At 51.8% G+C, this 15,284-nt stretch overlaps 4 protein-coding genes across 4 annotated transcripts; 2 read left to right on the top strand and 2 right to left on the bottom strand.

Moving 5' to 3' along the window:
• The first annotated feature begins 281 nt into the window (after positions 1-281).
• On the top strand, positions 282-1,545 carry P153DRAFT_316368 (COPI associated). The gene is made up of 6 exons (XM_033664990.1): positions 282-346; positions 425-499; positions 868-911; positions 962-1,045; positions 1,095-1,230; positions 1,282-1,545. Exons 1-6 carry the CDS (start codon positions 327-329, stop codon positions 1,316-1,318), a joined length of 396 nt encoding a protein of 131 aa, XP_033523816.1. The 5' UTR covers positions 282-326; the 3' UTR covers positions 1,319-1,545.
• Positions 1,546-2,273: 728 nt separating this feature from the next.
• P153DRAFT_316365 (uncharacterized protein) lies at positions 2,274-4,769 on the top strand. Its single transcript, XM_033664989.1, has 3 exons — positions 2,274-3,031; positions 3,124-3,668; positions 3,738-4,769. The coding sequence occupies exons 1-3, from the start codon at positions 2,691-2,693 to the stop codon at positions 4,376-4,378; spliced, it is 1,527 nt and encodes a 508-aa protein (XP_033523815.1). The 5' UTR covers positions 2,274-2,690; the 3' UTR covers positions 4,379-4,769.
• Positions 4,770-5,050: 281 nt separating this feature from the next.
• P153DRAFT_423023 (uncharacterized protein) lies at positions 5,051-5,905 on the bottom strand (the record flags this gene model as incomplete). The annotated part of the gene is made up of 2 exons (XM_033672404.1): positions 5,051-5,499; positions 5,557-5,905. 2 exons carry the CDS (start codon positions 5,903-5,905, stop codon positions 5,051-5,053), a joined length of 798 nt encoding a protein of 265 aa, XP_033523814.1.
• Positions 5,906-6,549: 644 nt separating this feature from the next.
• Positions 6,550-14,882, bottom strand: P153DRAFT_340253 (uncharacterized protein). Its single transcript, XM_033665865.1, has 3 exons — positions 14,701-14,882; positions 9,320-14,508; positions 6,550-9,272 (listed from the first exon to the last, which is right to left on the bottom strand). Exons 1-3 carry the CDS (start codon positions 14,702-14,704, stop codon positions 6,834-6,836), a joined length of 7,632 nt encoding a protein of 2,543 aa, XP_033523813.1. The 5' UTR covers positions 14,705-14,882; the 3' UTR covers positions 6,550-6,833.
• Positions 14,883-15,284: the final 402 nt, after the last annotated feature.

The following is a 15,284-nucleotide window of genomic DNA, read 5'->3' as shown; positions in this document are numbered from 1 at the left end:
TGAATCAATAAGCGATATGTTCTGCCGGGCGATGACCAGCACTAGGAAGATATCACTAAAGAGACTGAGTCTTTGCATCTCTTGTTTGCGAAGTTCCAAGTCATTGGAGTTGGAACTGGCAAGTTAGAAGAGCGCTGCGATGGATGAGTCAGCTATGACGTTTTGGGTTCTTTCTTGGCGCGCAACTCCACATTCCAACACGTCGCGCGACATCCTGCATTCCAATACGTTCCCATCTGTTCATCGCCCGTCCATCCAGCTCTCAGTACATTTCCGAGGACAAGACACTCAAGCTGCGGTTCCCCAATCTCTCCAGCTCGCCCACCATGGATTTCTCCGACATCTTGTGAGTGCATGCGACGCTGGAGCTGCACAAAGCCAGGCAACGGTCTTTTTCGAGGCATTGGAAGCTGACATCTTGTAGTCGCATGGTGAATTTCGCCGTCGCGGTATTCATGGTCCTCGGCGGTATCGCGAAGCTGTTCCCGTTCACCGATTTGTGAGTTCGCCCGGTGCACAAAGCTCTCTTTTGTCGAAACCGTCCGACCTTCGAATTCAAACTCCTGAGTCTACGAGTCGTGTCGCAAGCCTGAAGTTGGGAGGATATGAATGGCACACTATATGGGCATTCAGCACAGCTGTTTGGGATGTTGTCTGTTAGGGATGGGTGCCTCGCCAATCGACCCTGAGCAGCATCTGGACCTATGGGTCGCACCGCAACTGCATCTTCATATGAGGGACACTCAGGGCGACGCGTAGAATCTCGACATCTTCGGAGATCTGAATCTTCTCAGTGCATCAATATGCAATATGACGCTCGGGAGGGGTTGATGGTGTGCTCGAGGAAGGTGCTGACATCATACACAGCTCGCACATAATTCTCGGTGTTTATCTGATAATCTTCGGTCTTGGTAAGGCTCGTATCAGAATATGTGCTCTCAACTCGCTGACAACGGAACAGGCACTGCTTTGCTGGAATTCCAGATTCCCCAGCAAGTCGCCCGATATGCATCCTTCATGTTCTCCTTCCTCGGCCGCGGTATCTGTAAGTGATCATGCATCGCGTACTTTATACCTTATGCTGACCGACTTAGTCTACGTCTTCGTTGGCTCTGTCATCGTGGGTGAACGTTGGTTCCGTTTTGTCCCAGGTACCATCGTAGGCATCATCGGACTTGGTTACTCTGCTTTGGAGTTCATCCCATCGATCGAGCCTCCAGCGAACATGCGGTACGTTGATTGAAGTCTCGCAAACAACAATAATGCTGATGTTGTTCACAGCGACGCCGATGCCGGTTGGGGCGCCGAGCAAGTCTAGAGGTCTCAACCGCAGCCTTCGCGAATGGCTTTAGAAGGATACGCGTGCGTATCTCGACACCCTCGACGCTGAAGTCTTGGCTGTTATTTGTGTACTAAAAGTGTGTAACTTGGACGGAGGCTCTGTTGGTTAGGAGTTTATGGGTGGCGATAGTCCTGTAGTTGAACGTTGGCTTTTTGAAGCGTGAGGTGGATTTATGCTGGCCGTATTCATGGAGATATCCTGTGGGAGTATGTATCTACATAGATGGTTGCCGTGTACGAAGAGATCGTATTTTGATATCACAATACCTACGTACGTAATCCTTGCAGAGACCGAGGTCGCACGAAATGCAAGCCTCCTCTTAGAGGTAAACAAGGTCATCCTACGCATGTTCGCTTGTCCCTTAGTGTCCGCTCTGCATGAGACGGACTCAGGCTACCGGTACCGCGTATGGCGCTATTAACTGCTAGCTCACAGGATTAGGGAGGTCTGGTCTGATAAGATCTTTGAAAGATCGCCGAACAAGCTGCGAAACCGGGTCTAGAGCACGCATCCATCCACACGGGACAGGAGTCTGGAGAGCGGTGAGCCTGATTGTCTACCTGCTGTAGTAGAATGTGTCGGCTAGGTTCAGATTGGTTTGTAGTCGCGACGAGATGCAAAACAAGTAGCATTGATTGGTGAGTAGTGGCGCACCGGAATAGATCCCGCTGACAGGGCAGCTGCAAGTCTTGAGTGGTCTGGCAAGCTAGTAGAGTTAAATCGTTCTTTCTATTCGCCGCCACAGCAGGATTGGCTCAGTTTGCAGTGACTTGGCCACCGTTCTTTGGTCGGAGCAGCGTGCCGTATTACACCGATCTGGTACAAGAGAGTAGCCAATTTCATCATCGTCGTAAAGATTGTTAGTTTATTCGAACCGTTGCTCGAACCAAGGGTCGAAGACGCTAAAATCACGGCGGTAGCCAATGATACCCACTGCATTATTCATGCTAAGAAGCTCAAGGTATCCACACCGCCAACCCTCTCCAGCAATCATCGCAAGCTGGGTGACGAACAGGAATCAGTCGCCAGCCGCATGCCGATCTCCCTTGCTGAATCAGAATCATCTTAAAGCGATTCTCACCCATTTGAGTGCTACACAGCCCAACATCACCAATCCAAATTATAAATCGGCATATATCAGCCCAGGTCACGTTGGCGTCACACGTCGATACCTGCACTCCTGTTTGGCTACCGAATCGAGCTGGTCACGGAACCGAGACACCCGTGTTCCGCACGGCTGCCCTCATCCATAGACGAATCGCGTGTCCCCAGGCAACAGTGAGCTGTCGCGTCCGTAGGCAGCGGTAGTTTTTCGCAACCGCCCTCCAGTGGCACGCCATCCAACTCCATGGCGCATCATACTGGCCGCGGAGGCACATCGCTCGCACCAACACCCACACATCCCCATCACTTGTCGAGAGAATCGAGTAGGGACGAACTAGAAATGGCTGATGCTCTTCGACGTTTGAATCAAGTGCAGGAAACCCATGGACAGAGACAAGAGATCACTCTCCAAGAACATCAGCCAGACACTCCTCAAACAGAACCAGAATCCAAGATTTATCATTCACTCGAGGATGCAGTACCCATTTCACAAGGACCGGCGACACCAGCAACCTCAATATCATCACCTTTGCCACCTAGAATCGCTGGAGGAGGAAGTGCGCCTATCTCTGGCCAAGTTTGCAGGTATGTAAAACATGTTCTGGGTTGATGTGTGCAGTTGACCGCTCGGTCTCATTTGCCACTCGCATCCATGTCCAGGTGCTGACACGACCCAGTAACTGCAGAACGACACAAACGCCGCTCTGGCGACGCTCACCAACTGGCGAGACGGTCTGCAATGCCTGTGGGCTCTATCTGAAGGCGCGGAATCAGTCCCGACCAGTGAACCTAAAACGTAACACCCAAACGCAACCGACGGTTGCGGCACAGCAAAGCCCAAGACCATGTCACAGTGAAACTAGAAGCACCTCCCCTGGTAATTTAGCTGCGTCTCCGCGAGTCGCAACATATGTGGCGGCGGACCAGATGTCAGTGGGGACATGTCCTGGTGGAGGAAGATGTAACGGTACTGGTGGTCAACAGGGCTGCAGCGGATGTCCTGCATTCAACAATCGTGTCTCGAAAACTGCCAAATTTGCGTTAGCCCAAGCACATGCTACTTCTGGACCAGATGATTCCGCAAGCGGTGGTACTGCGGCCACCGGCTTGTCCACGGGGACAGGTGCCACGAACGCGATTCCTGCTTGTCAAAATTGTGGGACTACCATAACACCTCTTTGGCGGAGAGATGACGCGGGTCACATCATTTGCAATGCCTGTGGTACGTTGGCCTAAGTCGCAATAGTCATATTAACAAATGCTCTGCCGATGACTAACGAAGGCCTGACAGGACTGTATTACAAACTCCATGGCACCCATCGCCCAGTCGCAATGAAAAAGCAGGAGATCAAACGTCGAAAACGAGTCGTGCCTGCTGGTGATACCAACTCTCAACCTTCACTATCCCTCGCCGACTATTCACCCAACCAACGCGCTTCCGAAACCCCCGCATTCGAGCATTCAGCATCCCCAGAAACATCAACCACCATCGCCTCCAGAGAGGGCTACACTCCCGAACCACGGGGACCTATCGCAATTGATTTCACTCATTATTCTGGGGTTTTGTCGATCACGCCGCGTTCATTGGCCCCTCGTACGTCATCTGCTACGCAACTAGGCGCTCCATCACCCAGGAAGCGTAGCCGAAGCCTGTCCATGGACTTCGAAGAAGCGCGCCCTATAGCTGCAAATCCGATCCCCCATCGACCGAACGCCATCTCATCTATTCTCAACCCACCTCGAGCAGAAGACGCCAACATCGATCCATCGCTGTCGGCAATGTCCCGATCGAGCGCAGGACCGTCCCCAGGTTCGACAGCGGCGCAGGAAGATAAAACGGCGAGAAGAGAACGATTGAGGCGGGAAGCAGAAGTCATGAGACAGGAGTTGGAGAGGAGACATAAAGAACTGGAAGATTTGGAAAACGATTAAAATATTGAGCTGCTCCTCGGAAAAGTACAAGAACGGGCGGACGGATTTGTTTTCCCACAATGGGCCACGTAACGGACCGGCAAAGCAACATGTCCATCATTGGACGTCGGCACAGTTCTTGGAGTATGGGAATTCCTAGAACTTTGGAGTTCGAAAGCGTAGCGATTGTATTTTGACATTAGCGCTCTACAGGTTGGGGGTAAAATCTGTATTACGACTCGCCATGATAGATAGACTGGGTTGGTTGTACAATGTGGGACACAGTCCAGATCGCTATAAGCATTCTCGGTGTGGAGAGATGAGTTGCATCTAACTACGTTTGGAGTAGAACTTCGCTCGTGATAGCAGCTTTCGTAGCCGCACACGGTCCCAAATTTACGAATGATACGATATCAATCATTTTTTCAATGTGAAGCCTATGCCACTACAAGATTGCCATATACTTGCCCGTGAGTAGCTACCTACAGCTACTTGGCAGCTAAAAATCAGATCACGGCAGACGATTAAGACGTATGCAAGGCACATCACGTCGCACAAGAAGGGATAATATCAAAAACATGCCAAAGTTACAGTGTCTAACATAACCGTGGTACATTCTATCAAATAACTGTCTTGCTACACCAATCTCTAAACCACCCACCACGCCAAATCTCACCACCTCCTCTACAATCTTCAAGTCCTCTCCACCGCCAACGAACCCACATCTTCAACATACGGCGGCGGCCGCTCCACCCTCTCATACTTCGGCACCGGATCCTTACTCTCTGGCTCCTGGCCCCCCTCCACCCCCAAACAATCACCAACACAAACAAACATAAGCACTCTCGTAACACCCGTCATGGTATCTTTCTCAACCCTGCCCATCCGCCCACGATTCTTGTTCACTGTCTTGACCAGGGCCTGCACAAGGTGGGCTCTTCTGAAAGCTTCATGGAAGCGGAACTCTATGATGATCTGATCGGCGATGGTGATGTCGGGAGTCGACCAGGGGGGTAGTGTGGCGTTGGGGATGTATTTCGTGCAGTTCAAGAGGCGCATGTACTTGTTGATCAAAGCCAGGGGGCCTGTTGGTACGGGGTGTTGGGCCGCGTTGAGAGGGGTATGTACAGAAGGAGATATACCTAACGAGCAGTGAGCTGAAGTGACATTCAAAGAGTATAATCAGCAGTCCCACTCACCAAACTCAGCAACACCAAAAACAAAGTCCCCCACCATACCCGACGCCCGCGCCTCTCGCTTCTCAAGCAGCGACAACCCCTCTTCCACCATTCCCTCCACCTCACTCTGCTGTGCTATATGCCCTTGCCACCTGCGCCCCACAACCTCCCTCGCCCAGATCTCCATGATCTCCGTCCTCCCCATCCCCGGACCCGCAATTTTCTCGCGCAGCTTGACTTCGGCAATGTATGGCGAGTCGCTGGTATAGCTGTCGACGCGATATCCCCACTTGCGGAAGTCTCGTGCTATGAAAGGGATGATTGACACGTATGGACGGGAGTGGTACGTGGTGTGGATTAGGTAGTACATGGTTGCTTTGTTGGTGTCGTGGCTTGTTGGGGGCGAGGTTGGTGCTTGTGTTGCTGGATCCGTGGCGTGTTGTGTGTACGTGAAGGGGTGGTGTGAATCAGTATACTGTGTGAGACAACCGATCGTTTGTTGAAGCGTCTTGTATGCGGTTATGTGAATGGATGGGGTGTCACTTGTTCGACGGAGTCTCGTGTTATGAGAATTTATGGATTGTCATCGTTGGATCTGAATGCTCTGGAAAACTTCGTTGCGAGGTTTTGGGTTGTGGCAAGGACTCGGGCGGCACTTCTGTTTCTTCGGACCAGGAAGTCGCAACGGGGACTGAGTTTTCTGTGATGGATCAGCTTCGAAAGTAGCGACGAATGATGGTTCCAGGGTGAGCGAAATAGCCTTTTGACGAAGAGTGTCTGTTACCCCCGTTCCATACCTGCCTCCCAAGACGTATCGGTAAGCAAACCAACCATCTTCAATCCGCCTCAACCCAGCATCGTTGTTCCCCCATTTACCAACAACGTAAAAACGAACCACCGCAATGTTTTACCCACCCCAACATGTCACACACCACAGTGAAGCCTCTACATTCACAGCACCCCTCTCACACGCGTAGTAAGAAAGCAAATCTCTCATGAAAGAAAGATGTATGTCTGGAAAATAGCGTCTTGATTGAAATCAAAGTGGTATATGGCGAAAAAAAGGAGCGTTTAACGTTTCGCCAGGACTTTCTATACATGACATGCAACACCTTGGTGGTGAGAGATAACCACCACCACCACCACCACCATACGACCCCAACATTACGATCCATCTACATTTCCCAGAGTCAGCTAGATGGCATAAACATTACCTCCCTCCCCTTTCTCGTCACGCAAAACGCCATGAAACGATCCGCGCACCATGCAACTCCCCGCCTGACCAATACGACAACGCTTCATAGATCCGAACTCTTCGGATTAACAAGATAGATATCAGGCACCTTTGGAACCTGGGGACTCTTCTGCAGCGCCAGTTTGATCGCCTCTCTTGTCTTGAGCCCATCCTTCGCATCGCCGCCTCCGCCGGTCAGTCTTCTCATTCCGTTTCGGAACCGGCTCTTTGTATCGTGTCCAACAGGTCTGACCGTGCCTTCGAGATTGAATGACTTCTCCGCGTCATGTATGCGACCAGTTACCATTTCGTCGTCGGAGAAGGACTCTGCAAGCTCGTCGACAACGGTGGAAGTCAGCAAGGGCGAGACGCGTTGGACCTGGTTCGGCGCGGAGGGCGATGTGACGGAACGGGCATGCAGACCCGGACGTGCAGGCATGTTCAACAAGGGCGGTGTGGAGGTGAAGGTGCTGAATGCAGCGGGCGTCATGACACCAGGATCTCTAGCTGGGGACAACTTGACATCGGAGATGAATCCCGATTGGAAGGAGGTCACGCTCGCGTTGCGCGTCAGGCTCTTGTGCAGAATAGGCGCTGTCTGCTGATCGTACAGGTTCTCTAGCAGGGGAGTTGCGTACGGACTGTTCGCATGACGGCTAGAGGAGGAGAAATTGGGTAGATCAGTCAACGTCTCGGCGTCGTCGTCGTCTTCAAAGAAATCGTCCAGGCTATCCAGCTTCATGACCAGCTCGCCAATGTGACTCTCGCCGCGCGTATCCTCAGATGTCATGGTTGCTGTTCGGTAGTCTGACAAAGGACTGAAGGGGAATTCTTCCTGGCGAAACTCGATCTTGGGCGTCTCCGTTTCTGGTGCATCAGCATCCTCAGAGCTGCTACAAGTGTAGAAGACGGCATGCACATTGGCCCTTGTCAAGTGCGAGTGATGAGCAGGCATAGGGATTGACCAACCGCTATCTTCAGGAATCCCGTATAACGACTGGGTCTTCTCGAACTGTTTCCTATAGCCCCTAGTCGAATGCGAGCCAGCCATGCTCATGCGAATGAGTTGTTTCTCGGAAATGGTTGGTGTGCTGATCAAGCTGAGATTGATAACGAAATCGAGAACTCGCAAAGCTTGCGGACAAAGTTCGCTCTGCAACAATCTTGAAAGCGGAGAGAAAAGGTCATGGCTTTTTGAAGCTATTTCGGGTCTTCGCATATCGATTTCGGGGATGAGAACGCACAGGACATCCATGGTTTTGATCTTCACCCAGTCGATCTTGTTGGTGAGAAGGCTCAGAAGGAACACTAAGCTACCAAATTCGAGCTCAGGGAAGAACATCGTTCGGATAGCTGATAGCACCTGTGCGAGAAAGTCCTTGTCCATGCGATATCTGTTCATCGAGAAAGCTGTCAGCGCATCCGAAAGCGCGGTACATTGATAGTGTTCCTGAGCCACCCGAGCAAGCACCTCGGCACTTATCCTGACACTAGATTCCTTCACAGTGGAGTCAAAGGATCTCAAAAATCTTGGTAGATTTGCCAAGATGGTGAAGACCAGTCGGCTGTCGTCACCCACGATACGGCTTGAGGGTAAGACGACCAATCTCTCGAGAAGGCGCAACGATCGATTTACGCATAAGCTTGATCGAACACCTTTGTATGTGAGCTGAGCAAGACCTTCAAACTTGCCTTCCCATCTCTCTGGGCGACTATCCTCAAGAACTAGCAAAACATCGGGATCGGAGAGGTCAAGCTTGTCCAGGAACTTCTCCAACATGAGTAAACTCTCCATGAATTCGCCTTCATGAATAGTATCCAAGCAAGCGCAAGTGGTCCAGAAGAGTTGGGGATACTGAATGAGGTCTTCGGGTGCTAGAGCTTCGATGATCGCTCGTAGTGTCGTCAATATTTCCATCGAGAAGGTCTGGATGTCGCTCTCTTCGTCTGAGATGGTATTTGAAAGCCTTGCAAGCATATCAGAGAGCATTTGTTGATCGAGCGAGCTCAGAATGCAACGAAAGAGCTGGAAGGATCGACATGCGAGATGTCGAACTGGACACGACGTAGCCCAGTTCAAAGCTACTCTACCCCAAGCTTCCTTAAGTCCAGGATATTCAAGTGAGAAAAACTTGAGAACCTCGCCGGCAACATATTCCATCGACTCTGGAACTTTGGAGCTGGTGTCTTCTAGATCCTTGCCGTTTTTGTCATCGTAACTCCATACTACTTTAGTGTCATGTTGACGAACGCTTTCGATGAAGTCTTCGATACTTCGTTTGTCAATGCCCGTCGTGTCGTCGTCAATCTTGGAAATGACAAGTTCGTGAATGAGGTGCACTAGCATCTCTCTCGCTTGGTCCTGTACTACGGGAGTGTAATGATCCCAAAGCACGAGAATAACCTGTATCAGTAAAGGTATGTGCTCATTGGCAAGTTGCACAGGCGATACCATCAGATCGACGAGCAAGATGAGACATATTTGGCCCAATGCAAATCCAGACTAGCAACGTTAGCAGTGTTACTTCGACCAACAGCATCAATACTTACTTGTTTGTTGCTGCTTGGAAGCAAGGCGCTAAGATCGGCTAAGTAAGGAAGATTGACAGCATCGGGTGGCGGTGGTGTTGGTTCGCGTTTTTCGCTCACCATAGATCGCGGATTGATCTGGAGAAGCAGGAATTCTACGACCTTCAAGCCAGCCGGCGTGTTGGAGAGATAGACTACGATTTGCTTCGAAAAGTCAACATAGTTCTGTTCACGTTTGTCTAAGCAGAGATTGATGATGAAGTTCAGGATTAGTTGTACGTTGCCACCATATGGTCCCGTGGCCAAAGCTTGCCAAAGCGCTTGAATCTCATTGTGCAGTGCATTACCGCAGCGAACAGTGATCTCGAAGAGATTGACCAGAAGCATGTAGGAGTTTGCAGTGGGCCCCCCGTCAGGATTGACCTGTAGTTCAACAGTCTGAACCCAGGGTAACATGGCGGCTACCATATTGCGTTGATGGTCGGGCTGGAGCTCCTTGAAGTAGTACGAGAACTGAGAAAACACCAGAAAAGCGAGTTCTGAATGTTGTTTAGCAAGTCGGCGTGAGATGTCGAATTGGGCAGCCTTGTAGACAGCGATTGTCTTATCTGATATGGAGATATCCAAATCCTGTAGTTTAGAGTTCTTTTGCTCATGAGCTTCAAGGATCCTGAGCAACCGAGCCGACTTCATGCGCAATTGGCTGTTTTCATGCCCTAAAGTGTACAGACCGGCACTTAAGACTTTCCAGAAAGGTAGCGTATAATCCTCACGCTGCGTGAGGACTTGAGTGACCACTTCGAAATAGCTTTCAAGGGCTTTGGAAGATTTGGAGAGGTAGCACATCTCAATTGCCCGATCCAGAAGGTAAGGATGCTCGCGATTGTGGATGATCAAGTTCGTCAGCGCTCGACGACCGATTGTATGTGTCCGATCGCTGGGTGTCTCAAAGATGCTGTCAATCCAAGAGAGCATTCTTCGAACGTCAAACTGGAGCAAGACCTTGCTATCAGTCGTGATGCTGACTGGTCCGTCACACAATGCAGCCATAGCACTGAGGGCCGCTGTCCGAAGATCACGTTTCTCAATTTCCATAGCAGCAGGCGCCTTGCCCTTGTTGCCCATGTCGATCTCGCGATCTCGCATAGAACGCCTCATATTCTCTTCTCGTTGCCGAATCTGCGGCTGATTGGCCGAATAGCCACACCAATCCTCCATCAGGGTGAAGGCTGCTTTGCGAGCCTGGAATGGCATCCAGTGCAGAGGATCGCTTGTTCTGTTGATGCCCTCGAACAGTACCTCGATAAGGCCACAATAGTGCGTGCGAAGCTTTTGGAACTCCCATTCATTTTGTATCTCGGCGTCACTCAAAAAGATCCTCAAATCCTTCGTATAGTTCATAAGATTGTTCACGATCCACTCGTCGTTGTATGCCTCAGGCAGCTTCAAGAATTGAGATGTAAGCTTGTAGACATGGGTGATCTCGGTTCGAAGGTGGTCCGTACGTCGATTGCGCCGTGGGCTACTGAGTGTCCGGTTGTGTGTGTTCAAACGTATTTTGGCTTCCTCGGCGCACGCAGCAACATGGCCTTGAAGGGATTGAAGCAACGAACGGTATAGAAGTTTGTTAATCGACCCCAGGCCGACGACAGCAGCATCTCGTATGGCACTTTCTTCCACAGACAGAAACGGCAGAACTTTGGAGAATAGCTCGGTGGCTGTATGTACCTTGTTCGAGCTCTTCTGGGACGATTTAGAGCTTGTTCGAGAATGTTGCGAAACGTGGCTATGCGTCGACGAGGCGACATTAGAACCCAAGTTCGTCACGGTCGTAAAGGCAAATATAAGATAAAGCTTCCATTGCTCAATGACGACATCTGGTGATGTAGACGCAAGACGATTGCTGATCTTACCCATGTTAGACTCGTACGGCGAGTATGGTGTTGCACGATGACCATCGGCTAGAGAGAGCATCGTTCGATACATCTGAGATAGTCTGGCGCAAACAATGTCCTTGGTGAGCGTGATAGCAAAAGGGCAAACTTCAAAGCTGATGCGAACCAGATTAGGAAAGATCTTAAACCAGAGTGTGGAATCGTAAGGAACGTCGCTACTACAAAGCTCGACCAGCGTGCTCTGTACGTTGCTCTTGCGCATACCACGCTGAAGGCGGCTCCTTTCAGCAAGGGATAGCTTGTCGTCGCTGATATCCATGACCCTCTGGGGACTTCCTTCTATCACACGGATGACTCTTGTATTAGAACCACCTAGAGCCGTATCAAACTCTGTGATGAGACGAAGGACTGTTACTGCATAAGCTCGTACCCGACGAGACGGTGAACATAGAAAGAAGAACCCGTGAGACTCGATCTCCTCGACCTGAGTCCAGATCGATGAGAGATCAAGCTGAGCGGCTCGGCTACCGGATCCATCATCTGGGGTGTCTAATGCTGCTTTGCGCGTTTTCTGTTTGATTTCTTCAATCCAGATCTGAAGCAGCTCCACATATAAGTTCAATGTGTTCTCAATATGACCAGTCCCAAGCATGCCACCGTCTGACATGGTGGCATAACGATCATCAAAATTGAAGATGAACCGAGCAAACCCGATTGTGACTTGTTGAGCATGAGATTGACGCGCAATCGACTTGAGTGATTGTGCCGAGGATGTTGCGATGTTGTCCTGGACATGCGCTGTTCCAGTGCACAGTAGATTGACAAGAGAATTGAAGGGGATATGTGGAGATAAGCAGCGGGGCAAAGCCTGCACAGCAACATGTAACAGATCGTAGAAACCTTGGCGAGGGTCTATAGAGGGCTGATGGTCATCTCGACGACCAAAGCTAAACGCTTCAGACATGGGTGTTTTTGGCGTTTGCAATGAGAACTTCTCATCAAGGACAGCTTGTCCACCAAATGCATTGTCGCAAATGATTGTTATCTCTCCGAGTATCTTGCAAAAGCGGACATAGTACTCTTTTGCCACCTCGGCAAATGCTGTAAAGTTTACTGGCCGTGAAAGTCGTTCCTCTTTAAGTAACGTGGACTTCATGGGAAGGTGCTGCAGCGGACGTGGGCTAACTGGAAGAGCTGGCAGATCAGTCGAGATTGCGTTTGGGTCGAAGTCGAAAGAGACTGGGAAGGGTGGCTGCTTCATATTCTCCAGATCTGCCATAATGGCAAGAAATGAGCGAATGCCAATCACCATTCGATCAGGCTCGAGATTCTCGACACGAAGCTCTCGGCCAGATGCGAACATTTCCGAGTTCAGGAGCGGAAAGATTATTGTCTTGAAACAAAGGTCTTGATATTTGAAGCCAATGATTCGTGTCAGCTGAATGAGCGGTTCTGCGATCATGGGCTCAGTCGAGAGATAGGATCGTCGCCCTGGCTGGAACACCATCCGTATCAGATCTTCTAGTTTGCGTACAGCAACATCGGACGGTTCTGTTCCTTTTCTGTACAAGTACGTCCACGCAAGCTGACAGAGACCTCTAAGTGCAATTGCTCGTGTCGCGCGTTCTTTGAGCTTGGGTTGGGTAGACAACGCAATTGCCAGCCATTGTGACAGGAAGGTCTCCGTTGGAGAGACGCATAAAATTGCGGTCATGAGTGGGAAAGCTTCGTGCCAGTGTTTCGGTTTGCCAAGGAGAATGGACGTCCTTTGTCTCAAGACGTCGACCACAGGCTTCCATTTGGGCGAGCTGATCTCTACCGTGGTCTTGGATGCGATACGTATCAACAGATCTCGGAGCACCTGACAGTAGGCGTACTTCATTGGTTGACCATGTGCACTAGCAAAGAGCTTCGCCAACGACAGCATGAAGTCGCAGGTTCGGTCCCAGGCATCTTCAGGTTGTGATTTGAGCTTCAAATGACCCAGAGCACGTATAAGCAAAGCTCCTTTCGCCTCTACATCTCGGGTGTACTGGCCCTTGATAGATAGCTGGCCGTCTACAACTTTGAGATCGGCAATGAATCGCTCTTGCACTTGATGAGGAATGAGTACACTTAGAACTCCGAGCAGTTGGCTATATACTGTCCAATTGGCTTGATTGAGAGTCGATGTCGCCACCAACTCGGGATCTACGGTGTTGAGTTGGCCGTAGAAGAGACCAAGCAGCCGGTCGGCCATATCAAAGGTAAGCTTTTCGAGGTCAGTCTGAGTTATGATCTCAATGAGTACACGACACAGAATATACGTCGATATGGTGGAGCGCTGTTCGGCCTGGGTCACGGTCTGCTGCAGGGTGAGTAGCTGCTCAGCGCCAGACGCGACAGATGTTGTGGAGTGATTGTCTGGATGCTGATGGAGCGATTCTGTGTGTCTACGGGCAAGGGCGGGACTGGGGACGGAAGTCGGTTGGCGAAAGTGAAGTAGCTGGGCACGCAGTTCCGAAGCCTTTTCACTCTTTGCCTTGCGCCACAGCATGATGGAGTCTATCAGAGGCTTGGGCTTGTGGCGGGCAATGTGGCCCAGGGCAGCAATGAGCTGGTCGAAGTTGGGGTCGACGCCAGGCCCGCAGATCAGCTCGACTCTAGGCTCGGGCTGGCCACGGTCCGGCATGCACTGGTTCATCTTCTGGTCGGCATGGCTGATGAACGAGTTGAACAGGTGGTGCAGCGCATACTCGCCCACCGTCTTGAGCTCGTGGGCGTGCGGGGGGTGTCGCGACTGCGAGCGGTGGTGGTTGTGTCCCTTTCGTGATGACCTGCCACTTGGAGCCCGCTCAGGCTTGCGGTGGGGGACGCCGCCATCGCCCGCGACTACATGCCCGCTTGCGACAGCGGGACCCGCGTGCGTCACATTTGCGGCGAAGGCCTCGGCTATATTGTCCTGCGACATGATGGCTCCATCGAGAGAGGTGCCTCCCGTGCCCGCCGCGGCAATGGCCTGGGGGCTCAGCGGACTCGTGGCGGGGGAGTTGACGAAGCTCGTGTTGCGCGAGTGCTGGATGCCGTGCACAATGGACGTGTTGCGGTTGTGCGCATACGAGTGCGAGGCCTTGCGGTGCAGCGAGCTCTCGGGGCTGGAGTTGCTGCTAGCCACGGCGGCTGCTGGCGTCTGTGACCGCGGCGTCCGACTCGACGTGAGGGTGCGGCCCCGTGTGACAGGCTCGCGGGCGGCCGAGGAAGCCGAGGGGGGCCCTATATGGTGCGACTCGTTGCTCCCAGCAGCTTGTCGGGCTTGCGCGAGTGGGGACGAAGCAGCTGCAGCACACACACACACGTCAGCCAGGCACAGTCGCGGAGGAGGGGGCTTTGACGTCCAGATAAGCCTGGGCGGGCACGGCAGCAGTGGGTGGTGTCAAACACTGCGGCGGCGTTTGGAGGGCGTTTCGAGACGGCCCAACGCTCTGGATGCTGGCCTTGCCCTGGCCGCAGAGGAATAATGCCACTTACACATGCCGCTACTCTGCTGCAGCTCGTCATGAGCGTTAACAGACAGACGCTGGAGGCATTCAAGATAGCCTGCAAGGCTGCGATGCAGGTGGTGCTGGGAAAACGAGCACGGCGTTTGGTGTCTATCGTCCTGTACTCGACGGGATGCCCAGGTAGGTAACTGAGGTCGCCTACAATCCTTGCCGCGTTCCTGGATGCTAGCCCGAATCGGTGGCTAGGATCGCCTTTTGGCGCAGCAATATCAGCGTGGCGCTGAAGATCCTCAGGCTGGCGGAGAAGAGAGCATCCATGGCTTCACGTGGCACAGATACGTGCCTCTCTTGAACATTTCGTGTCACCTTACTGTGCTCGACATTATTGCTGGACCCTCCGTCACTCGGCGCTGGAGTTACTTTTGTCCTAGTGTACAGGCCAGATGCAGGTCAGGACAGTTGCTGCATGGTGTAGTCATCGAGGTCAAGATGTCAATGTTGCTCCACGCGACGCAGATGACAAGTCTCAACATGACTTCTTACCTCGCTGACGCCAGCAGTGATCAAGGTGGTATCGTTGTCTGGCAAGGCCTGTTGACCGGCCTGCAATAC

This window comes from Dothidotthia symphoricarpi, assembly GCF_010015815.1.
Source record: "Dothidotthia symphoricarpi CBS 119687 unplaced genomic scaffold P153scaffold_10, whole genome shotgun sequence".
NCBI classification, from domain to species: Eukaryota; Fungi; Ascomycota; class Dothideomycetes; order Pleosporales; family Dothidotthiaceae; genus Dothidotthia; species Dothidotthia symphoricarpi.
This window is presented reverse-complemented; position numbering and strand designations above follow the sequence as displayed.